Source organism: Pimephales promelas, chromosome 5 (assembly GCF_988280905.1).
Source record: "Pimephales promelas chromosome 5, fPimPro1.hap1.1, whole genome shotgun sequence".
Taxonomy (NCBI): Eukaryota; Metazoa; Chordata; class Actinopteri; order Cypriniformes; family Leuciscidae; genus Pimephales; species Pimephales promelas.
In genome coordinates, this window is record NC_142773.1 from 41,786,453 (window position 1) to 41,812,060 (window position 25,608).

Sequence of the window (25,608 nt, forward strand, 5' to 3'; positions counted from 1 at the left end):
CTGTTTCTGTGGATAAAATCATCACAGGAGTTCATTTTGAAAAATATACTCTTTCTAATTGCTTGATTGTGTCTTTTATGGTATGTTTAAGACATAATCTGTAAGCTTAACAAGGTTACCTTAAAGGATTAGTTTACTTCAAAATGAAAATTGTCATCATTTAGTTGTTTCAAATAGAGCCAGACTGATATTATTGTATCACTGGATCATTATTGCCGATATTAGACATTTTCCAAACTATCGGTATCGGCAGTTATAATGGCCGATAAATTAATATTTCAAAAATAAAAACGGACGAAACACGCTTAAATCATCTCTCCTTTTACAATTTGCAGTATGACATTATGTATTGGTAAATTATAGCTCATTATAGACTAGCTAACCTGACTTTGTAATTATAAGGTAGCTTATAAGGCAATGTAGAGACTAATTATTATTTTATTTATCAGAACTTTAATATATTTTGATGTTTTCGGTTCTGTTGTGACAATAAAAGAAACAAGTTTCTTTTTAAAATGCTTTATCATATTATTTTAGTTAAAACTCATAGATAACTATGTTAGGGAAATCTGTGAATGTTTTGTTGTGCGTTTCTGGGAGAAAAAAATAGCGGCCAATATATCGGATTTTAAAACCAACAAATATTCGAATCGGTATCGGCCTTATCAGTCGGGCTCTAGTTTCAAACCTGTATGAGTTTCTCTCTTCTGCTGAACACAAAAGAAGATATTTTGAAGAATGTCAGCAACCAAACAGTTGTTGGACCCCATTGACTTCCATAGTATTTGTTTTTCCTACTGTGGAAGTCAATGGGGTCCATCAACTGTATGGTTACTGACATTCTTCAAAATATCTTCTTTTGTGTTCAGCATAATAAAGAAACTCATACAACTTCATTTTGACCTGAACTATTCCTATAAGGCGATTAAACTGTTAATTTTGAGTGACTAAACTCTTTCATGTGTGAAGGTACATGCTTACTGGAAATGAAATGGGAAAGTCCCCAATGTTGCTCGTATTTAAATTTTTACACAATGAAACTGAACAAGAAACTTTTGCACTTTATGTGCCTCGTGTGCTAGCATACTTGCTTTTAATATGCTTATGAAGTGTAGATAAATGCACACATTTCATTTTTATGAATTATATAAGTGTAATATCTTTTTAATCAATAGTTGTATACATAAATGCATAAATTTACTCGCACCACTTGAAGCTGTGAAACCACACAGTGCATGTTGTTGAGGGTGTTTCTCCGTCTCATGGGTGTGTGTGTGTTTGTGTGTTTAGGCAGCCGTGCGCGAGTCAGAGCAGTCTGAAGGACATTAATTGGGACAGCTCTCAGTGGCAGCCGCTCATCCAGGACCGTTGCTTTCTGTCCTGGTTGGTGAAGATCCCATCCGAGCAGGAGCAGCTGAGGGCCCGTCAGATCACGGCCCAGCAGATTAACAAACTCGAGGAGCTCTGGAAGGTGCAGTGATTCTCATCTTTCTAGGGATGCACCGAAATGTCGCATTTTGGCCGAAAATAAAAAAAGTCGAAAATATGCCGCGATCAGGTTTCACTCTAGTACAACATTTTTAGGAACTTAACTGTGCGCTCACACCAGACACGAATAGCGCGTCAAATCACTTTGTGTTGACCACTTTGTGTTAATTTGTGCGTCAAGAGTGAAACTGACACGCGTAAAAACAAAAGTTTGAAGCGAAATTTCCGCGCGTCAGAATCGAAATCTGTTGGCGGCCATGGGTTGAGGTCACCGGGTAAATCTTATTTTTTCTTTATTATTTTAAATTATTTTTTTTCTTTATTATTTTTTTTCTTATTTTAAATCTTATTTTGGCATTTTTTTCTCAGAGCAAATCATCGCGCAAACAGTTTTCAGCACTAGTTTCTGTCTGACGTGTGCTCTTCGTCGGGTATTGGCGCGCGTGCTGTTTTGCGTAATTTCCGGTTCGTTTTATCGCGTGATTTTTTTCAAAACATGGTTTGTAGACGAAATAGAATCATTGGGTGACAGAGTTTAAAATTTAAAATAAGAAATTAATAATTATTTTTTGGCCAAGGTCATCCAGACGTTTCGGTTTCGACCCAGATTTTGGTGCATCACTACATCTTACATATGAAATGAAAACACAACAATGCAGAACTGTAGTTTTGAGCATCCTAATCTTCTATCGTGTTTGTAGGAAAACCCAACAGCGACCCTGGAAGATTTGGAGAAACCTGGAGTGGATGAGGAACCTCAGCACGTTCTGCTACGCTACGAAGATGCCTATCAGTACCAGAACATTTTTGGTCCGCTGGTCAAACTAGAGGCTGACTACGACAAGAAACTCAAAGAGTCCCAAGTATGAAAACCTTTCTAAGTGAACTAGGGGGGCGCAACTGTTGCCCATCCATTTCTGCTCCGTTAATTCTGGAAGTATTTTTCCATTATTTATTTTTAGACAAATTAAAAAAAAAAGTTCTACGCCATGAATAAAATCAACTAGCTCTGAGATGAATCTTAAAATTGTTTGAAATGTGTTTGAAATACTAGTGTCAAGTGAAAATCCAAACAAAAAGACAAATCAAGACAATCAAATCATCTCTTTACATCTGAGTCTTGAAACGTTATACATTGCGTTATTGCAACAATAAAAAAAAATTAGAAAATGTTGAAGTTGAAATATCTTTAATGTCCCCAAGGGGCAATTTAGTTCACAACAGGTAGCAAACACATACACATTTACACAAAAACAGATAAAAACATGAGATAATAAATAGATAAAAACATAAATAACATTTAAAAACATAAATAACAATGGATGGGATTTTTATTTCGGGAACAAGAACATTGCACTTTATTTGCAAGAAAAAAAGCGATAGATGGACGTTCAGTTTTTTTCCTTGTAAATGAGTTTCTTTCTGGTAAAGAGAGGTTGTTTATAAGTGGAATAAATCATATGCGTATCTTTAAATGCGTTTTTTATTCTGCTGCTAATGTTTTCTCTTTGTCTTTTACTGCAGACTCAAGACAATATAACTGTGAGGTGGGATTTGGGACTGAATAAAAAGCGGATAGCTTATTTCACTCTGCCCAAGACGGATTCAGGTGGTAATATTCACTTTCAACATCTTCTGTGTCTACCAGTGGTTCATATCCATCCCATCCCTAACACCGTGTCCCATGCATCCCTCATCGATGTGTGCACGGACATGTCTGCCCGAGTGTGTGTGCGCGTGCATGTGTGTTTGTGTTGCTGTAGTGTGTGTGTGTGATGGATATATAGCTCTATTTTTGTTATTAGAACATAAATCGGGAAGATGTGGTTTATCTGACGGTGTTTTCTCTGTGGTGGTGATTTTTATCAGACATGCGACTGATGCAAGGAGACGAGATCTGTCTGCGCTATAAAGGAGACTTGGCTCCTCTCTGGAAAGGGATCGGACACGTCATCAAAGTCCCGGACAGCATCCTTTCAACGAAGATTATCCAACTGGCTACTGCAAAATGAAAACTATTATTAGATATTGATCGGATTGATGATTTGTAAGGGTATCACGACCGAAATACAATCTCAAACTTCGAATTAAAAATGGAATCGTCGATTCTGCCACGCCCCCATGTGACGTCCGGTCGGCGTGTCAAGCGTAAAAAAGTTTCCAATAAAGATATAAAAGATATAAAGATAAAAAAATATTATATTCTAAGCAATTTATGTTGTTAATAAATGTTTTAAATTTGGTCATAAAAGTCTAGTCTAAAAATGGTATAGCAACCTGTGCTTTAAAAAAAAATAAATGTAAAAATCGAGAATCGAATCGAACTGTGACCTTTGAATCAAAAATTAAATCAAATTCGAAGATTTGGAGAATCGTGACACCCCTAATGATGATTTGATAAGCAACCATATCAACTGCATAGGGTGTAATTTTTTTTTAAAGTATCAGGTTTTGGTGAAATGCTGGCATTAGAAATTTTAATCAGGGACAATAAAGTATATTTCATAGTAGAGCCAGACCGATATTATCGGCCGATATTAGGGATTTTCCAAACTATCGGTATCGGCAGTTATAATGGCCGATAAATGAATATTTCAAAAATAAAATAAAAACGCACGAAACATGCTTGAACCATGTCATGAGTGTTGGAGTGGTATAGTTTGTCCACCAGAGGGCGCTCTACACCGTTCCTGTTGGCAACAATCGTTGAGATGGTCACCATACATACATTGCTTGAATAACAATTAAAAGATCATCCCCATCAGTTCTCTGAACTCAAATAAGCAACAAAATTTGTGACTATCATGTCCAGTTTTGCTGCTGTTAAATAAGCCGAGAGTGAAGCGAAATTAGCTAGTAATAGTTGCGTTACGTTGTTATGGTGTAGTTGACTGACTGTCCTTTTAACTTTTGATGTGACTGAAGTATTTCTTTAATAGCGCGTGACAGTTACAGCAATGAGACGCATCATCTCTCCTCGGCCTGTTATATTGAAAATGTATCTTTTACAATTTGCAGTATGACGTAATCCATTGCTAAATTATGGCTCATCATAGACTAGCTAACGACAAAGCTAGCTAATGCCAGCTGTTGTGACAATAAAAGAATCAAGTTTCTTTTTAAAATGCATTATCATATTATTTTAGTTAAAACTCATAAATAACTACAAATAACTAATGTTAGGGAAATCTGTTAATGTTTTGTTGCGCGTTCCTGAAATAAATAAAAAATATCGGCCGATATATCGGATTTCAAAACCAAAAAAAATATTTGTATCGGTATCGGCCTTCAAAATCCTTTATCGGTCGGGCTCTATTTCATAGGAGCATAATTGAAACCACTCAGATGCATAGCAAAATTCTCAACATGTTGGCATTGTGACAGTTTTGCAAACACCGAACACAGTATATCAGCAAAATCACTGTTTTGATTTACAATAGACAAAAGTATGATACGGTTGATTCTTTAACGAGATTGTGTCAGATTATGGAGATGAGATTGCCATCGAGCTGCGCAGCAGTGCAGGGGCTCCTGTGGAGGTGCCGCACAACTTCCAGGTGGACTTTGTGTGGAAGTCGACATCTTTTGACCGGTTAGTCCCACTGTCACGTTTTAATGCTTTCTTTTTTCTTTTCTTTTTGTAAACAAACAATACAAATAAGTGCATTAAAAACACAACGGTGAAGGAAACAAACATATAAACCAAAATAAATGTTAAAAAAAAGCAAGTATCGGTCCAATAAACTAGTTGATGACAAGCAAGAGAAAACAAATGAGCCAACAAATATGCAAACAACATAAAACAGAGGGCAATACGAATGAACCGGTCTCCCTTACATACACATATAGACACATTGTATAATTTAATGCTTTCATTAAATAGTCCATTCAGTCGTTTCCATTTGTTTTGTTGCATTTAAACAGTGCATATTTGCTACCTGCATGTGGCATTATGAAGATTGCCTGGATAAAATAAGTTAAATGTCATTGAGATACTATTTTTATATTTTCCATTTTTATTTTCGTTTTAAAGTTTAGGTTCAATTTTTAAAAAATGTGTCTATAAAGTTTTTTTTATTAATTTTATTTGTTACTTAAAAACAGTTATTTTATTTCACATAACATATTTTTGTTTTAGTTTAGTTAACTATAATAATAACATAATAATCAAAATTGTTTATATAGCACTTTTCAGGTGTAAAATCCAGGTCAAAGTGCTTTACATAAAAATGATATTGCCATATCAACGGCAACATCATATTCAATAAAAACGTGCATCAAACTTAAAAAAAAAAAAATGCAACATAGTATAAAATACTAAAACATATGAAGGACAAACATAAAAGTAATCAGCTTTTTGATAAAAACATCAATCACTCATCCATAAACATTATTAGATCCATCGGCATGACGACAAGTTCCATAATTCAATGCGTCGTCAACCGACACCTTTGTTATTGTAAGAGGTTAGCGACCCATAGCGGCGAAAAAACTTACATATTGTAGCTTTAAGTTTAGTCTTTTTCACAAAAGGTTATCGTATGACCGTACTTGATGCATGAGTCTTATCAACATATTTTTATGGATATTTTTTTTTAAGCCTGATGCTCCTGATTATTTGTAATTACATGTGGGAAATCAGTTTAATTTTCAAAGTGGTCTAATGATCTGTGAATCTAGTGAATCAGCTTTTTGTTTATCACGTCATGAAGAATGCAGAGCGCCCTGAAGACGTTTGCTGTGGATGAGACCTCGGTGTCTGGCTACATCTACCACAAGCTGCTGGGTCACGAGGTGGAGGACGTTATCATCAAATGCCAGCTTCCCAAACGCTTCACTGCGCAGGGCCTGCCGGACCTCAACCACTCGCAGGTACAGAGCTTCCCAGACTCCCCCTCACCCCATTCGGCCATTTGAAACTCCTGTTGTTCTGGCCCAATATAGGGTTATGCTGTGAACTAGGCCTCCTTCGCTTAACCTCTGTACAGATAAAACATGATCAAAATGACTCCAGTTCACGTGGATCCGCGGAAATGACCAAAAATTCTGTATTACCGCAAAACAAAAGTCCCAAATAGACGCCCGTCTCTTTTACACGCCTGGTTTGGGTGAATAAAAGCCGGTCTCAAATAGATGCTGGGTCTGTTTTTTAGTTTCGGTTTGTATTTAATCTTTTAAAACCCGTCAGATCGTTCGCCAAATCAAAATTTTGTCCCGCCAAAGCCTATTTTGATCGGTGAGTGATGTAGAATAGAAACTGTTGCGCTTGTTGCACGCGCGCACTCTCACGTCTTCAAGCAACACGAGTGTTGTCTCTTTCTCCCTCGTGCATTTTAATAAAATCAATTGACACAATAGTAAGAGATCGGAAGACTGCAGTTTCACGTGGAGCATTTGGACATTTTTAGAGATTAGAGACTAAATGAACAACATCTCAACACTAAATTATAAAGGCCTGTCTCATATAGACCCCTGTCTCAAATACAAGCCGGTGCAGTTTGACGATTTGGGAAAATAAAAGCCCGGGCTATTATTTGAAGTTTTACGGTATGCAGGCCAGACAAGTCATTTGGTGAGGTCAATTTGTAAAGAAAAACCAGTCATTGTGATGACGATAAATACTCCGCCGTGAGACATCTAGCCTTTATATAGATATCTATGGTCACAGCTAGCTTCCAACGCAAAAGCTTTGATTATTTAGCTCCGCCCACGCGGCATGCCACCACCAGCTCATTTTGTTCCCCGGAAAGACTCTTTCTTTTATAGATATAATAAAACTGAAGACTTTTTGGAGATATGAAGGATGCAATACTACTCTATAGGTACTCAAGATTAACATGAGATTGACTGAAACCCCCTTTGAAAGCTCTATATAAATGAAAGTGACTTGACTTGTGATTCTCATTGGCACAATATTAGGTGTATGCTGTGAAGACGGTGCTGCAGCGACCCCTCAGTCTGATCCAGGGGCCTCCAGGAACCGGCAAGACTGTCACCTCTGCCACTATAGTCTACCATCTGGCCAGACAGGGCAATGGGTAAGACACGTCCTCTCACGGTAGTGGTTGACACAAATGTGTGTATCTGTGTATTTCGGTGTGTCATACAATTTCAACATGAAATGTGAGTTAATTTGGATAATACTAGGGCTTGAAATAATCTATTTGAGATTTTTCTGCTAAATTTAAAATATGAATTATTTCCTTATCGTTATTGGTAAGACTTTACAATTAACTAATAATGAACTGCACGGATATAGCATTTGTTAATCTTTGTTAATGTTAAATTCAACATTTACCAATACTTTATTAAAATCTAGGTAACATTAGTTAATGCACTGATGAATGATGTATTTTTATTAAATAACGTTAAAGATTAACAAATAACTTATCAACTGGATTGCTCATTGTTAGTTAATACATTAACTAATGTTAACTAATGAACCTTATTGTAAAGTGTTACCTCATTATTTTTATTATCACTTTCAATAAGGTCTCATTAGTTAATGTTATAAACAACGAGTAATACATTATTTATAAACATTAATTAATGAAAATACAGCAGCACATTGTTGCTCATTTTAGCTTTGGTCCAATAAATAATTATAACAGACATATTTTGACTTTAATAATGTATTAGTAAATATTGAAATTAACATGAATTCATTTTAGTCACCCTGTGGTGAAAATCAAGATTTTAATGTTTTAATGTCCGATCATTTTATCCCTTAAAACTCATCTTTGATCACCAAAATTTTTTTTCTTTGAAAAAGAATGTCCTCATGCCTTCAAATCTTGAATGTAATTCGACACCCTTGCCTCATTAAGTATATGTGGTCCTATGAATATGCAAATGAGCCCCGCCTCTACTATATAATTGTATAATTCTCTATAATTGAACTCTATGCCTTTCTCCACTGATGTTCAAAGGCAGCTGTCTCTGAGATGGCGAACGGGAACATGGTTTGTGTAACGAAGGCAAGCCAAGTTTTGAGTGTAACATAGAGAGCGATACACGCACTGAATTACCATTCTGATACATCAACTTGTAGACGAGCCTGTGCAACTCGCTCTTCCACTTCTTCCGAATCGGTTTCTGGTTGAAACATTCATGGTTGAATGAAACCTGTATTTCCGCTTGACTTTGTGCAGTGTTTACTACAGCAAAGCTGAGTGAATGAGTGAGTGGAGGCGGGGCTAATACTACAAGATTGTAGAGTTGCATCCAATCATTGTCATTTTGGTGTTCAAAGATGAGTTTTAAGGATTTAATTATTGGCTACAGTTTGTCTTTAATAAATGTATTTAATGGAAGTATTTTTCCTTGTTTTTTTAATTAAAGGGGTCATTGGATGCCCATTTTCCACGAGTTGTCTTAATGTAAAGTTTGTAACGTACTTTGGTTAAAATTCCTCAATGATTGTGTAAAACAACACCCTTTTTACCTATTTAAAAACAGTTTGTTCACAGCGACCTGTTTCAGTGCATGTCTCTTTGAATGATAATGAGCAAATGCCTTGGCAGACGGTATACAGATGGCTGAGGGCGAATATATGCTAATACGAGACAGTCGTGGGCGGAGCATGAGCATTATGACATCATATTGCTCAGAAAATCCAAACGGCTTAATTATTGAGAACGTTTAGGCTTTTTGAGGATTAAAAAAGTCCACACATTGCAAACACACATTTATATGCAAACACCATATAAAAGTGAATTTTGCATCCGATGACCCCTTTAACAAATATGGAACCTTTTTGTAAAGTATTAATATTTCTAAATAAGAATTATGAATTATTACTTTTGCATTATTTCTCTGTAAAATAACCAAATCTGCTTTTTAAGAAAAATAACATGCTTTATTTCCATTACTGTAAAATAATAATATTTGTAGTTTATATCTCTGTTTCTTCATTTTCAAACATTAAACCATCAAACCTGTATTTTGACTGCAATCCGCAGGGAGCCTTTAAAGCTTGTATTTTGTTGATAAATGCTTCTCATTACAAGTTTAGGAAGATCCAGATTGTGTTCCCGAATGCACATTAAAGCGGCTCAAGCCACTCTAAGGCATATCATGATTACGGTTTTATTTCAGGTTAATACTCGTTTTAAATCAGAATCGTATTTTTATTAACTAACATTTAACTAAGATTAATAAATACTGTAACAAATGGTATTGCTCTTTGTTCGGTCGCATTGTTTATTGTAAAGTGTTGCCAATAAATGCATATCTGATTCCAAGTTTTTTTTTTGTTTTTAGTCCAGTGCTGGTTTGTGCTCCGAGTAACATCGCAGTGGACCAGCTGACAGAGAAGATCCATCAGACGGGGCTGAAGGTGGTTCGTCTGTGCGCTAAGAGTCGTGAGGCCATCGATTCACCGGTGTCTTTCCTGGCTCTGCACAATCAGATCCGCAACATGGACAGGTACAGACGTTTCTGTTCTCATGGAGTTCTGTTATTAGACGTTTTATTTGTTTGTGCTGTTTAAGTGGTTTTAGGCTGGCATTATGAATGAATGAATGAAATCTTTATTTTGAACAATTAAAAAAAATGCAACATTATACAATATCCGTCAATAAAATAAAAACAAAACCAAGAATAAAAAAAATAAAATGTAGCATAACCTGTTTGAAAAGGGAAGCGTTCACACTGGATGCGAATAGCGCGTCAAATTCACCTCTACCGTGTCTAGTTTGACGCTTGACCACTTTGTGTTAATTTGCGCATCAAAATTGAAACTGATGCATGTAAAAACAAAAGTTTGAAGCGAAATTTACGTGTCGCGCGCGTCGGAATCGAAACCCGTTGGCGGCCATCTTTTTTATGTTGCTCCAACCACTTAACTGTCATTATATTTTTAAAACAATAATATCTTAGAAAAGACCTTAAGTAATACTGACAAACTATATATCATTTGAAAGCTTACAATCTCTACTTTCCATATTTGGTGAGTGATTTTCAAAATAATTTACACAGGAGCCGTAATTTATCAATTTGCAACAAGAATATTTTTATACTCATAAAGCGTGTTCAGACCTTTATTTTGAAATAGCAGTGAACATGAAAAATCATGAAAAAAAGTTAGAAACCTCAGTTTGATTTCATGCCAAGAGTTCAAAAGATAGCATCCATTCAATTATTTTAGAAAAAATGAGTTGAAATTGTTTTAAATAATACGAAAAAAAAATAATAGGTTCACCATTTGTGTCATGGCAATAAGCTATAATTCTTTGTATGTGATTCCTAGAGGTTGAATTCATATCAAAATCTGCCAAACTTCCCATACTACTTCTGAATAGGATTTCTACTTCATAAATTGTGTGAAATTTGTGAAAATAATGGTTCATATCACTCAAAACATATGGAAATGGAGACGCCCTTATATGGGCAGTAATGGAGTCTGGTTGTGCCCTAGTGGAAGCGTTCGGTACTGCACTCAAACTAAATCTCACTGAAAGCTCATTTTTTGAGATCTCAAACCTAAAATCTGAAACACAACTTGTTCAGATTTTTGGCTTTGATTTTTCTGCAGTTTTAGAGTAGCCCAGGTTTTGAAAATATATATTTTATATAAAATATGAATAATTGTTTTATTTACATTGTACATTTCTATAAACTCAAACTTCTATAACTTTTTTTCTGTTTCACTTTCTTAATTTATTTCACTTCGAGAAAAATCTGCCAAATGTTTCCTTTAAAACGAGACCAATCTTACGTCTATATTCCAAAGCATTCTTGAATTACAACCATTTAAGTTTGAAATGAGCATTTCCATGTCTATTCAAAAAAGGGAGGTGACAGTTAAGAGGTTAACCTGTCCTGTGATGATTTTTTTTTTCCTCTCTCACGTCCAGACACGAACTTATGCACATATGTTGGTTGTCTTCGCGTCAAACTCGTGAATACACAAATAGCACTAACTAAATCATTCGCGCGTAACGCGCCAGATGCTTAATTCGTGCCGTTCTTGAACTTGACGCGCGAATGAGGCGTATTCGCGTCTACTGCGCTCTACGCCTCATTTGCGCCGCAGGATTTTTTACGCGCGTAACGCGTCTTTGCATTGACTTAACATTGAAATCACTCGCGCTATTCGCGTCCGGTGTGAACGCACCGTTAGGCTTATCAGGACCCAGTAACTACCCAAACCAAATCACAAACGAACAAGATAAATTCAACTTAACATTTAAGATAATACAGAAAAAACTACTAGATTAACTAATGCTTTATCCTGAAATTAAGATAAAGAAGCATAAACAGACACCATTATCAAGCATGCTTTGCAAGTTATGAGTCGTTCGCCCCCACACCACTTCTGTACTTTTTAAAAAAAAATTGCAACATGTTAACACTTTGTTTGATCGAATTCCACAAAAGCACCCCACAAATAGAAATACACATACTTTTGAGCTTTGTCCGAGTCCTATGAATCCCCTCTCAAGTAATAACCCCCATCCCTATCTGTGAATATTTGGCAACTGTTTATTTATTGCTTTCATTGTGCAGTCTTAAATGTACCATTAATATTGCTCAGATTTAGTGTTTTTCAAAATCTACAACCCTTAACCCAGCAATGAGCATTTCAGTTTGAATGCTGCATATGTAATAGATCTTAAGAGGATTAATGTTTGCCTGTGATTTCTCCAGCATGCCAGAGTTGCAGAAACTGCAGCAGCTGAAGGACGAGACTGGCGAGCTGTCGTCTTCTGATGAGAAACGTTACCGAGCTCTCAAACGAACCGCAGAGAGAGAGCTGCTCATGGTACCTGTCTGACTTCACTTTAAAACACAGATAGACACCACATACTGGGATGTTTCACAGTGTTTCTAGAGTCTGAAGTGGATTGTTCAGTGCTTTATATTAATGCTGCGGTTTAACATGCACTAGGGGTGTAACGATACACCAACATGCATGTACTGTCATTTGTAGCCCTCAAACCGTATTCACTTTATATCCCTTAATCCTGTAATTGTGGACAAATGTGGGCACAGAGGACTCCTAATTTTTATTTATTATAAATGTTATATTACTGTCTTCGATAAAGTTTTGTCTATCCATTCATGGTGTTTTTTTTTTTATTTTGGGGGTATTTTTGAATTTATTTACGTCAAAAAGTACCATATTTTCTATGTAAATTATGCTTATTTTTATGTTTTATTTATTATTATTTTTTAAACTACATTAAAATATCCTTCCAATAAGTTCTTAGAGCTAAAACCTAAAGATGAAGTGTCTTTGCTGTCACCTGGTGTCTTATTTTAGAATGCTCTAAATTACAGTTTTTCCCATTCATTTCTTGCCCATTTTTGTCCCAAATACAAGATTAAGAAGTTTTTTTCACCCACTTAACATTGTAGAATTGAGTCAAAAAAAAAAATTGTGTGCATTTAGGAGGCAAACTTAGGAAAAGTAGCCAAGTCTTGTACCGCTCAGATCACGGGAAGTATTTTTATTTATTTTTTTAAATAAATCAAAACTATTTTGCCCACATTTGTCCAGAATACGGTTTTAGGCTTAAGTCACGCCTTGGTTTGTTTACGGTACAGCAGAGCGAAAAACACAACATAAAACAGCCTTTTCCCCCCCATTTTTTTATTAAAAAGAGGTTTAGTGAACATTATTTGCAGTATTTATAAACATTTATATGTAACATTTACAAATAAGGATACAACCATAAGATATAAGTTATGTGCCGAGGAAAACAAATGCATTAAAAAGTAGCACGCATGTCTGACAGGATGGCATGTCGCTTTATTTGTTTGAGTTAGTTTGAAGTGTGTAATATAAAGCAGTTAAGCAATAAGGACAACGTGGATAATGCACTTTTCCCTTCCATTATTTTCTCAGATGCGTAAGAACTATGCTGCAATTATTGGTGCCTAAACGAAAGACCCGTATCGAAATGTTCCCGTATGAAACCGTGTACCGTTACACCCCTAACATGACATGGTCCATCAGCCAACCCAACCCAAACATCTCATTCTCTCTTCTTTCTCAGAACGCCGATGTGATCTGTTGCACATGTGTGGGTGCGGGTGACCCTCGCCTGGCAAAGATGCAGTTCCGCTCCATTCTCATCGATGAGAGCACCCAGGCCACGGAGCCCGAGTGCATGGTTCCCGTGGTGCTCGGGGCCAAACAGGTGATTTCCAGGAAATAATTAAAAATATCAGTACAAGCTTTTTAGTCCCCCCTTAATCCACAACATAATAACAAACACGAAACGCACTATGCAAGTAAACTTGATGTGCCTTAGGCCTCGTTTACACTCAGTGAAATGTGACCCAATTGTGATTTATTGCTCATGACCACGCCATGATCTCATTTAAAGGATTAGTTCACTTTTGAAAAAACTTTTGCTGATAATTTACTCACGCCCATGTCATCCAAGATGTCCATGTCTTTCTTTCTTCAGATGAAAAGAAATGAAGGTTTTTGATGAAAACATTCCAGGATTTTCTCCATATAATGGACTTCAATGGGGACCAAACGGTTCAAGGTCCAAATGAGAGTTTCAGTGCAGCTTCAAAGGGCTTTAAACGACACCAGACGATGAATAAGGGTCTTATCAAGCGAAACGATCGGTTATTTTAAAACTTATTCCAAAAACGTAACTTTTCTAAGGACAAATGCTAGCCTTGCTCTATTCTGTGAGGCGCGTTTGCAACGTCACGTAATACGTAATTACGTTCAAAAGGTCACGGGGGACGTAGGCGTAAGTACAGAGTCAGTGTTTACAAGTTGAACGCATAGTGCAAACTAACTCAAACGCTGTTTACAAAAAAGTAATTAAAAGGTAAAACAACGATGTCGGACGATTTTGATTCTGTACTTCCGGCTACGTCGCCCGTGACCTTTTTACGTGACGTTGCAAACGCGCCTCACAGAATAGAGCAAGGCTAGCATTTGTCCTTAGAAAAGTTACATTTTTGGAATAAGCTTTGAAATAACCGATCGTTTCGCATGATAAGACCCTTATTCGTCGTCTGGTGTCGTTTAAAGACATTTGAAGCTGCACTGAAACTCTCATTTGGACCTTGAACCGTTTGGACCCCATTGAAGTCCATTATATGGAGAAAATCCTGGAATGTTTTCATCAAAAACCTTCATTTCTTTTCGACTGAGGAAAGAAAGTCATGGACATCTTGGATGACATGGGGGTGAGTAAATTATCAGCAAAAGTTTTTTTCAAAAGTGAACTAATCCTTTAAGTGCGTATCTACAGCACAAATTTGATTTCTCGTGCCATTTACACCAAAAATAGTCATTGCGTGCATACGCACTTTATTTCGTGTAATACGCATGCACTCCACACCCAAGCACCTATCATATGCACCCAAAAACTGTTTTGCCGTATAAATGGCACGAGTTATTAAAATTAAAACGGACGGTCCCAAAAATCGGATATAGGCAACAAATCAGAATTGGGCATCAAGGCCTTATTTTGCCTATTAAGCACAAACTGTGTTCAAGTTAAATGTGTGGAGAGATAAAAACTGAAAATTTTGTACGAATGCACAGACCGGTCATTTTTAATTTGCCAACAATTGACTTTGTATATGAGATCATCAGTGTTTTTCTACTGTGCCACATTAAAGGAAGGGATTAAAAGTGGACATTAAACTTAACGTTAATTTAATTGTGTTTGTTGCTTTGGAATATAAATTGAGCAGGTTTTAGAGATTACATTTTTTTATTTGATTATATTCCGGAAAAGTTTATGTATACACTCTTGTAAGCATGTGGATATTTTCTCTAGTAGTAACTGTACTGTGTTCTCTCTTTAATAGCTGATTCTGGTGGGTGACCACTGCCAGTTGGGTCCTGTGGTCATGTGCAAGAAGGCGGCTAAAGCGGGTCTTTCTCAGTCTCTGTTTGAGAGGCTGGTGGTCCTGGGCATCAGACCCATCCGTCTGCAGGTGCAGTACCGCATGCACCCGGCGCTCAGCGCTTTCCCCTCAAATATCTTCTATGAGGGTTCTCTGCAGAACGGGGTCACTGCCGGTACGTTATTTTCGCTTTACATAAAGTTCACAGACGGTTGCATTAAGTTCGATCTGGTTGATTTTTAGTTTAGCCAGTATAGATAGATTTGTTTTGTTGTACACTACAGGTCACAATGAAGATATTTTTTTAAATGTACGAGTCTCTTCTGTGCACCAAAAGTGCATTTATTAGATCAAAAATAGAATAAAAAACAATAATATTGTGAAATAATTTTACAAAATATTTTTTTTTATATTTTAAAATATAATATGTTTTCAAATGTAATTTATTCCTGTGATGAAAAGCATCACTGTTACATGATCCTCCAAAAATCATTCTAATATACTGATTTGGTGCTTAATTATCAATGTTGAAAACTAGTTTTCCTCCTTAATATTTTTGTGTAAACGTGGTTTAGAAAGTTCAAAAGAACAGTGTTTATTTGAAATACAATCTTTTGTAAAATTTTTCAATTCGTTTTTATTCATTTATATATATATATATATATATATATATATATATTTGTGTGTGTGTGTGTATATATATATATATATATATACACACACACACACACACACACATACATACACACAGTATATTTTTTTCATATTTTTTTATATTACACACAGTATATTTTTTTATTTATTTTTTTTTTATTAAAAAAATTATATATATATATATATATATATATATATATATTATTTATTTATTATTATTTTTTTGATTTATTTATTTATTTATTTTTATGTTACATAAGCTCATGTTCCATACTACAACATTTTGGCCGAGGCTAATTCTCAATGTTTGTCCCTAGGGGGCCTTTACATAAAATTACACAATACATAGTTAAAATAAACATAATAATACGATATATCACAATTTAAATATAAATGCAGCGGATGATCAATGGTCACATTTCTGACCTCTGATTAAAGAGCCTTTAAGATTGGTTTTGAAAATGTGTTTTTTTATGTTGTTCAATGAAGTTTCAATGTTTTGTAATATTTAACATTAAACAAAAAATTCAGCTTCAATAAATCACATTTTAAAATATATTACATTAGAAGTTATTTTAGATAGTATTTGTGTCGCCACATTAATAATGTTGTGTTTCTCTTCAGCTGATCGCATCAAGAAAGGCTTTGACTTCCAGTGGCCTCAGCCGGATAAGCCCATGTTTTTCTACGTGACTCAGGGTCAGGAGGAGATCGCAAGCTCTGGCACCTCCTATCTCAACAGGTACATTTGCATGTGATATCAGATTCTCAAAAGACATGCACCACAAATATAAATATTTATAAACACTCCTTGTTACCAGTATCAGATAAAGCTCATTCAGAGGGTCGGTCTGATAAAATCATGTCTCTGTTTTTAGGACTGAAGCTGCTAATGTGGAGAAGATCACCACTCGTCTGCTGAAGGCCGGAGCCAAACCTGACCAGATTGGCATTATCACGCCGTACGAGGGCCAGCGCTCTTACCTGGTGCAGTACATGCAGTTCAGCGGCTCACTGCACACCAAACTCTACCAGGTACAGAGTCAAAACCGCTTTTAAACATGCTTGCAGGTGGAGTTCAGCCCAAGCTATTGAACCCAAATCAGTTCTGGCGCTGGATTCACTAAATAGTTTTAAGAGTAAAAATCAAAACGGCTAATTCCTTATTTTCTGACTTAATAACAAATAATTTGTATTCGCTAAAAACTTAAGAATGTTCTTTAAAAATAATAATAATTAATTCTTAAAAATAATCATTAAGTTATTTATATATATTAGGGCTGTGCAAAAATTAATTGCGATTAATCACATCCAAAATAAAAGTCTGTGTTTACATAATATATTTGTGTGTGCTGTATATAATTATTTTGTATATATAAATACACACACACACGCATGTATATATTTAAGAAAATGTGTTATTCATATATAAAATATTTATATTTATATAATATAGATTATGTATTTATATATATATACTCTATATACAGAATTTAAGCGCAAATAATTCTTAAATATATACATGCGTGTGTGTATTTATATATACAAAATAATTATATACAGCACACACAAATATATTATGTAAACACAGACTTTTATTTTGAATAAGATTAATCACAATTAATTTTTGCACAGCCCTAATATATATATATATATATATATATATATATATATATATGTGTGTGCATTATAAAAATGCATTAATTATGCCTTGTAATGCACCTTATAATGCATTGCATGGTCTCATGAATAATTGCAACTAGAGTTATAATACACTTGTAAAAAGTATAATGCATTTAGAAACAACCAATTTCACATGTAACAAGGAATCTGTGAATATTATAATGCATTTTAATTTTTGGTTACAATTATTTATGAAAATTAAAAAAAATATGTAATGCATTATAATGAACATTATGAAGTACATTAAACAAAGGCTTAGTAATGTGTTGCTAAATATTTGATTTTTCTTTTTTAAATACAAATAATTTGTATTCTCTAAAAACTTAAGAATCTTCTTTAAAAATAATAATAATTAATTCTTAAAAATAATCTTTAAGTTTTATATATATATATATATAGCATTATAAAAATGCATTAATTATGCCTTGTAATGCACCTTATAATGCATTGCATGGTCTCATGAATAATTGCAACTAGAGTTATAATACACCTTTAGAAAGTATAATGCATTTATAAACAACCAATTTCACATGTAACAAGGAATCTGTGAATATTAGAATGCATTTTAATTTTGGTTACAATTATTTATGAAAAATATAATGAACATTATTATGAACACCTGTAAAATGCATTACACATAGGCTAAAGGCTTAGAAATGTGTTGCTAATTATTTGAGTTTTCTTATTTAAGAATTGCTCTTTCTTACTGGATATATCTTTAATAATAGATTCATAATTTGAATCTCTTCTTTATTAAGAAGAATTCTGTGAATACGGACCATGAGAATTATGGTGAGAAGAATAGACCATTTCCTTGCATTTGCCAGATGATTAGATCGAGACACAGGGCTGTAGATGAATGGCTGTTTGGCACACTGACAGCAGCATATCAGCGATGTATTGACCTCTGTGTGTCTACAGGAGGTGGAGATCGCCAGTGTAGATGCATTCCAGGGCAGAGAGAAGGACTTCATCATCCTGTCTTGTGTCAGAGCCAATGAGCACCAGGGCATCGGCTTCCTGAACGACCCACGTCGTCTCAATGTGGCGCTAACCAGAGCCAGGTAACAACAGCACACTTTGAGTGAGGAGGAAAATTTGTGTATAAATAATGTAGAATTGCTCTGATTATATGCACAATTTTGTGTGTATGTGTACAGATATGGCGTGATCATTGTGGGCAATCCTAAGGCTCTGTCCAAGCAGCCTTTGTGGAACCACCTGCTGAATTACTACAAGGAGCAGAAGGTTCTGGTGGAGGGTCCGCTCAATAACCTGAGAGAGAGCCTCATGCAGTTCAGCAAACCACGCAAGCTGGTCAACACCATCAACCCTGTGAGTATAGACTACATTTCATATTTCCTCCGGCTCAGAAATGGTCGTTTACGTACATGACATGCATACATGCAAAGCTGGTTAATTACAATTTCATTTTAAATAGTAAGCCAGGGCTATTCAATTGGCGGCCCGCGGGCCAAGTGCCGAGTTTCACTGTCAGGATATTGTAATTTAAGCCTATAATAATTATTAATAAAATAATTCTTACCAATAGCTATGAAATTGTATAATTCAATATATAGCTGTAAAAAAGTTATTTATTATGGTCTGTATACTGTTGGGTACCATATTTCCTAGTAAATGCTAAACTTTTTTTTTTTTTTTACTTTAGCTTACTTATTGATACTGTTAAGTGTCAATAAATAAGCTAAACCCACCGGCCCAGCTCAACTTTTCGATTTAATAATGCGGCCCTCGAATGAAGCTAATTGAATAGCCCTGTAGTAAGCAGTTGCATAATGTAGCTTGAAATAAGCATTTTAAGTCCCCCATCTCTTAAAACTCATCTTTGATCACCAAAATGACGTATTTAATAGTTTTTTCCTTGGGAAAAAATCTTCATGGCTCAAAGTATCTTGAATGTAACTCGACACCCTTGCCTCATTTAGAATGCGTGGTCCTATAAATATGCAAATGAGCCCCACCTCCACTCACTCACTCAGAGATCCACTGGTTGACGATCAAACATTGATCTGATTGGTTACAAGGTCGTTTGTGATGTCAGAAACACCAGCGTTTTAAGCAGAAAACACTCAGTAATGCTGTCGACTTATGAATTTGCACATGGTTTGTCTTGGTGTATTAAAAGCACCACATATAAACAACATTAAAAGCTTGATTTTCACCACAGGGGGACTTTAAATGCATTTGTAACATCTAATTTTTACATTATAACTCCCAAAGGGACCAATACACATAACACACATAAGTAGCAAAATCCTCCTAATAGTGTGATTGTGTGTTTCAGGGGGCACGTTTCATGAGCACTGCCATGTATGATGCGAGAGAGGCCATGATTCCTGGATCTGTGTATGACCGCAGCAACACTGGTGAGAATATGATCATAAGCTTAATATTGTCGTAATCATTTTTCTTCTATGAGCTCATTGGTTCTGTCTTAAATTATTACATTAATACATTTTTAGCTAACCGTGATTTTGTATATGTACGTTTCTGAAATGCATAACTCTGATATTATAATGTGGACTCGTGGATTTTCTGTAAAGCTGCTTTGAATCTGTGTATTGTGAAAAGCGCTTTACAAATAAATGTGAATTGAATTGAATAAGCCATTGCTAATCAAGTCACTATAGTTGCGATGAATTAATATAGAATAAAGCTCTTTTTTTTCTTGTTGGTGAACATAAAGTAGGGATGCTAACGATTAATTGGCGATCAATTGAATTGATGGTCGATAAACGAGGTCATGTAGTTTTGAGGTGCGTCAGCAGATTCACAAAGAGAAATTCAGTAGTTTTGAAGTAGAAATATGTACTTATGTATTTTAAATGTATTAATGACTATGCTAATACATTTAATGACTATAAAAATAGAGCACTTCTAATGTAAGTGTAAGTTTAAAGGCACTTGTTAAGTGATAGTCATATTTCATATATATATATATATATATATATATTCACTGTACTAAGCTTTAAAACAACACCTGTGTAAGTTAAGGAACGTGATAACGAGGTTTGTACGATGATCGATTATGGGAATAAATGTAAATTGACATCCCTAATATAATCTAATGCATTAGTTTTAGCATCAACCAGATGATTCCTGTGTTATTCTATTGGTTTTGCTTTTGAAATGTAATTTTTCTCTCACGGTCTGTGTTTACAGGTCGTCCATCTAACATGTACTTCCAGACCCATGATCAGGTTGGCATGATCGGGACCGGACCAAACCCTATGGGCTCCATGAACATTCCCATCCCGTTCAATCTTGTCATGCCCCCCATGCCTCCGCCCGGGTACCTGGGCCAGGTGAACGGACCCGCTGCAGGTGAGAGAAAAACCCAGAAAAGCACTCAATTACAACAGGAAACATTGACTAACATTATAAGAGAACTTTTTTGTTCAAAACAATTCCACAATAGTGTAGAAACTGACCTTTGGGAAAGAGATGGATAATAATGTTGTGAATAGGGCAATGAGAGGTGAAGCAGAGTCGAATCTTGATCAGGGTTATTAGTCTATTTATAGAGCACATTTCATACACAATGGTAATTCAAAATGCTTTACATAGAAGAAATTAAAATATTCAGAAGAAATCAGAATAATTAAAACAGTTTAGAATAAAAAAATAATAAAATTATGGTTAATTAAAACCATATTATGGTTAATTAAATCTAAAAGTATTTAAAAAAAAATGTGTTTCTTTAAACAAAATAAATGCTAACTGGAATAAAATATTTTAAAAAAACTATTTTATTTCAGCTAGTTGCCAAGAAAACATTTCTCATTTTATTTATCATGGTGTACTAAAATCTAAAATAAAAATTATTGATAAACATGAAAAAAGGCAAAATTAATAAAACTTTAACTTAAAAGAAAATCTAAAAAAAAAAAAAAAAACTAATTTAAAATATTTTAAAAACTAACACTTTTAAATGTGTAGGAAATAATTATTTTTCATTTAGTTTAACTCAATGTGCTAAAATAACTAAAAGCTAAAACTGAAATAAAAATGTATTTTAATTATTATAATTTTTTTAAACACACCAAAATAAAAATTTTAATGAAAAACATTCAAATAAAAGCTAATTCAAAATAGTCACGAAAGCTATATTAGTAACACTGATCCCGATATTAATGGCTTCTCTGGCTGCTTACAGGTCGTGGTGCTCCTAAAGGTAAGACCGGGGGTCGTGGAGGTCGCCAGAGGAACCGTGGCACGGGGAACCATGGCAGTGGGCAGGCCAACATGCCGAGCAGCCAGGCCAGTCAGGATCTGGTGTCCCAGCCCTTCTCCCAGGGTCCTCTGACCCAGGGCTACATCACCATGAGCCAGCCTTCACAGATGAGCCAGCCTGGCCTGTCCCAGCCTGAGCTCTCACAGGTACACACACTTTAACACACCTAGCCGACGGTCGGCGTCAGTGCACGAGAATAATAGCAAAACACTGAAGAAAGAAGTCAAAACTCTACTGATAGAGGCTGTTCTAGTGTTACGTCATCTTACCTGAGTGAAATTAAAACAGAAAAAACGGAATTTGGGAAAAAATAAAACGGAAACCCTTTTAAACATGGAATTGCTTGGACATGTTTTGCTTATTGAAGTTGCACTATTTTTAAATAAGCTGTAAGCCGTTTGTGTTAAAGTTGTGTGTGTCTTCTGTGTGGAACAGGACAGCTACCTGGGGGATGAGTTCAAATCCCAGATGGATGTGGCGCTCTCCCAGGATTCAACCTACCAGGGCGAACGGGCTTATCAGCACGGAGGAGTGACTGGACTCTCACAGTACTAGAGTGTAAGACAACAACACACTTATCTTAGATAACCACACATACACTACCATTTAAAAGTTTGGGGTCACTAATATATATATATATATATATGAAGAGTTCAGATGCAAAAGCCTCTAAGTGCCATTTGAAATTTTCTTCTAAAATTATCATTTTTATCAAGCTTGTATATTTAAGTTCAGTAATTTTACTTAAATGGCAATGATAATTACCTATTAATTGTCATTTAAGTGAAATTACTGAACTTAAATATACAAGTTTGATAAAAATGATCATTCTAGAAGAAAATTTCAAATCGCATTTAGAGGCTTTTGCATCTGAACTCTTCATATACATATTGTAAGAAATGAATACTTTTATTTGCATTAAATAGATCAAAAGAACTGATTTTAAAGGCATTTATTATTCTATTTCACATAAACACTGTTCTTTTGAACTTTCTATTCATCAAAGGATCCTGAACAAAAATGATCAGTTTTCTTTTATATATTAGAGTGATTTCTGAAGGATCATGTGACACTCAGGACTGGAGTAATGATGCTGAAAATGATACATTTTAACAATAGAAAACGGCCATTTTAAATACCGGTTATTTTTGGTCAAATAAAGTGCGCATAAGAGACTTCTTTCAAAAACCATACAATCTTATCAACGCCATACTTTTCAACGATAGTGTGCATTGATTTACACGTCTGGTTAGTGTGACTGATGCGTGGATGACCATCACACCAAAAAAAAAAAATGTTTCATATTATGTGCTTTTTTTATGTTTGTCTACTCGCACGTGAATCAGACTTTTTCACCCAGTTTTAAAATGATGGGCTGATCTATTTTTGAGCAATTTTAAAAGCGCATACACCTGTGTTTTTAACATATTGTCACTATCAATGATGCATATTGTTACATTTTTGTATTGTGATGATACAGGTGAAACTCAAAAGTTGCAAAAGTTCATTTATTTCAGTAATTCAACACTACACTCTTAGAAGAAATGGTTCTATTTAGAACCAGAAATGGTTCCATCCCCCGCTTCACATATGGAACTCCAAAAATGGTTCTATATAGAACCATTTTTTTTTTGTAAAAGGTTCTATTGGACCCCTTTTAGGGGTTCCAAATACGTAGCGCTGATAGAACCTTTTAAGATTCTATATAGAACCTTTTCTTCTAAGAGTGCAACTCATTACATGCAAAGTGAGATATTTCAAGCCTTTATTTGTTATAATTGTGATGATTATGGTTTACAGATATGAAAACCTTTTCAAAATATTCTAATTTTGAATGTGGGGTTTTCATATCTGTAAACCATAATCATCACAATTATAACAAATAAAGGCTTGAAATATCTCACTTTGCGTGTAATGAGTCTATATAATATATCAGTTTCAACTTTTAAGTTGAATTAGTGAAATAAATGAACCATATTCACCTGTATATTGTGAGACGATATATTTTTACACCCGCATTAAATTGATCAAAAGTGACATTAAAGACATGTATGATGTTACAAACGAGTCTATTTCAAATGAACACTGTTCTTTTGTCTCACTTTTAAAATGATGAACCAATCTTTCTTTATTTTGGCACCTACAAATTTCAAGATTTAAAATTTTTTCTAATATATTCTGTTCCATTTTTTGCTCTTTTGTCCATGCACGTAATAAAGCAAGCGTTTCTCTGCCCGTGTCCGCAGGTTGTTGGAACAGGAGCTAGGCCTGTGCTGAGCTTAGTTCATCAGCATTTTAAATATGGGTAAATATAAAAAAAGAACAAACATGGATGCCCGTTTACCACTGTTACAACTGAAGCACCATGGTGTGAGAGCAACAGGAGAGAATCAAACCAATCACAGGAGGGGAGTAAAGCTGGACAGGACGAAAGAGAACGTGCGAGTGGCGGATTACATCCACCATTCGTTGAGGACGGGGAAGGAGAGGGGAGACGCAGTGTTAGGAGGAGACCAAACACGAGATCTTCGATCTGCAACTCCGCAACGTGGAGGAGGCTCCCGGAGCGCAGGGACCCTTCCCGGCCTCCTCTCTCTCTCGCCTGGCTGTCGACGTCAGCCTCAGGCCTTGCCCTGCCAACCGAGGAGGAGGAAAGATGAAGTTCTCTTAAAACTTACCTGCAAAAACCACGCTTGCTCTGTCGTCTCCACGAGCTGAGAGAGGGGGTGACGTATTTAAAGTAATTATAAACGCTTTTCAAGCAGCTGATTTTGGGGGAAATAGAGTTCCCCTCAAAGTTGACATCTGACATTCAGGTTCTACCACCGAACATCTTTGAGAGAACGGACGAGCGTTTAATTTCGCAGGTGCTAGGGCGCTCTGAAGGACGATTCAACTTTGAGGAAGGTTTTCCGCCTGAAGGAGGGTAAGAGGTGCCGCGTATCCGAAGGCCCCGCTCTCGCCAACGCAAAAGGGGTAGAAATGGCTTTCTCTTTTCTTTTTAAACGTCTGCTCTCTGCGGAGCTGACGCGGAAGGGGCCGACGGATCTATCCTTTCTTATATTCCTCTTTTAAAACAATTTTTTTCAACTAGAATAAAAACAGTGAAGTAGAACCGCTCGATTAGCCTGCTTGATTTAGATGTGGCTTCTTAAATCTCTTACCTTGCTACCAAAAAAAAAACTAAAAAAAAAAATCAATCAAAACCAACAGGATTCTTGCCAAGGGTGTGAGATCATCACAGTAAACCCCTCCCACTTGGTAATATCGTCACGCCCCGATCGCTTTAGTTAAAGGGGGAATGACCAGGTGCACCTCAAAGAAAGCAGGAGATCGGAGACCCATGCGAAGGACAGACAGGTGAGATTCTCGCTGTTTTTGTGTCTGACCGTAAGAGGCGCCGTCGTGCTCTCTTGCTTTATGATGATGATGTCAATGAGAGCGGCGGTAAATGCCAACCAGAGGTGTGTGCGTGTGTATGTATGTGTGTTTCCAGACTGCCCTTCCTCATTATTATTATTATTATTTTTATCATTATTAGTGATAGATTGTAGTTATGCTTTGTCCCCCCCCCCCCTGTTCTAGTTGCTTATTTCCCCCAGCTCATTTTTATTTGTATGACCTGACGTGAATTTCTCGTAACCCCTCTGTGTGGAAACTGCTCGACTTTATTTGGTTTCCACAGACCCATTCAA

General features: G+C 35.7%; 1 protein-coding gene across 2 annotated transcripts in view; it reads left to right on the forward strand.

Moving 5' to 3' along the window:
- The window catches only part of upf1 (UPF1 RNA helicase and ATPase), a 28,335-nt gene extending 3,749 nt beyond the window's left edge, over positions 1–24,586 (forward strand). Inside the window, exons 5-24 of one of the 2 annotated variants that reach the window (XM_039665597.2) lie at positions 1,291–1,471; positions 2,190–2,351; positions 3,013–3,100; positions 3,358–3,456; positions 4,972–5,080; positions 6,201–6,360; positions 7,408–7,526; positions 9,751–9,915; positions 12,139–12,253; positions 13,491–13,634; positions 15,283–15,496; positions 16,600–16,717; positions 16,854–17,010; positions 18,580–18,722; positions 18,819–18,993; positions 19,964–20,045; positions 20,842–21,003; positions 21,836–22,059; positions 22,349–22,471; positions 24,160–24,586. In XM_039665597.2, the coding sequence (XP_039521531.1) occupies positions 1,291–1,471; positions 2,190–2,351; positions 3,013–3,100; positions 3,358–3,456; positions 4,972–5,080; positions 6,201–6,360; positions 7,408–7,526; positions 9,751–9,915; positions 12,139–12,253; positions 13,491–13,634; positions 15,283–15,496; positions 16,600–16,717; positions 16,854–17,010; positions 18,580–18,722; positions 18,819–18,993; positions 19,964–20,045; positions 20,842–21,003; positions 21,836–22,059; positions 22,349–22,468 (2,737 nt within the window). In that variant the 3' untranslated portion in view covers positions 22,469–22,471; positions 24,160–24,586. The remainder of the gene's footprint in view (positions 1–1,290; positions 1,472–2,189; positions 2,352–3,012; positions 3,101–3,357; positions 3,457–4,971; positions 5,081–6,200; positions 6,361–7,407; positions 7,527–9,750; positions 9,916–12,138; positions 12,254–13,490; positions 13,635–15,282; positions 15,497–16,599; positions 16,718–16,853; positions 17,011–18,579; positions 18,723–18,818; positions 18,994–19,963; positions 20,046–20,841; positions 21,004–21,835; positions 22,060–22,348; positions 22,472–24,159) is intronic. The other variant, XM_039665598.2, reaches the window with a different exon arrangement.
- Positions 24,587–25,608: the final 1,022 nt, after the last annotated feature.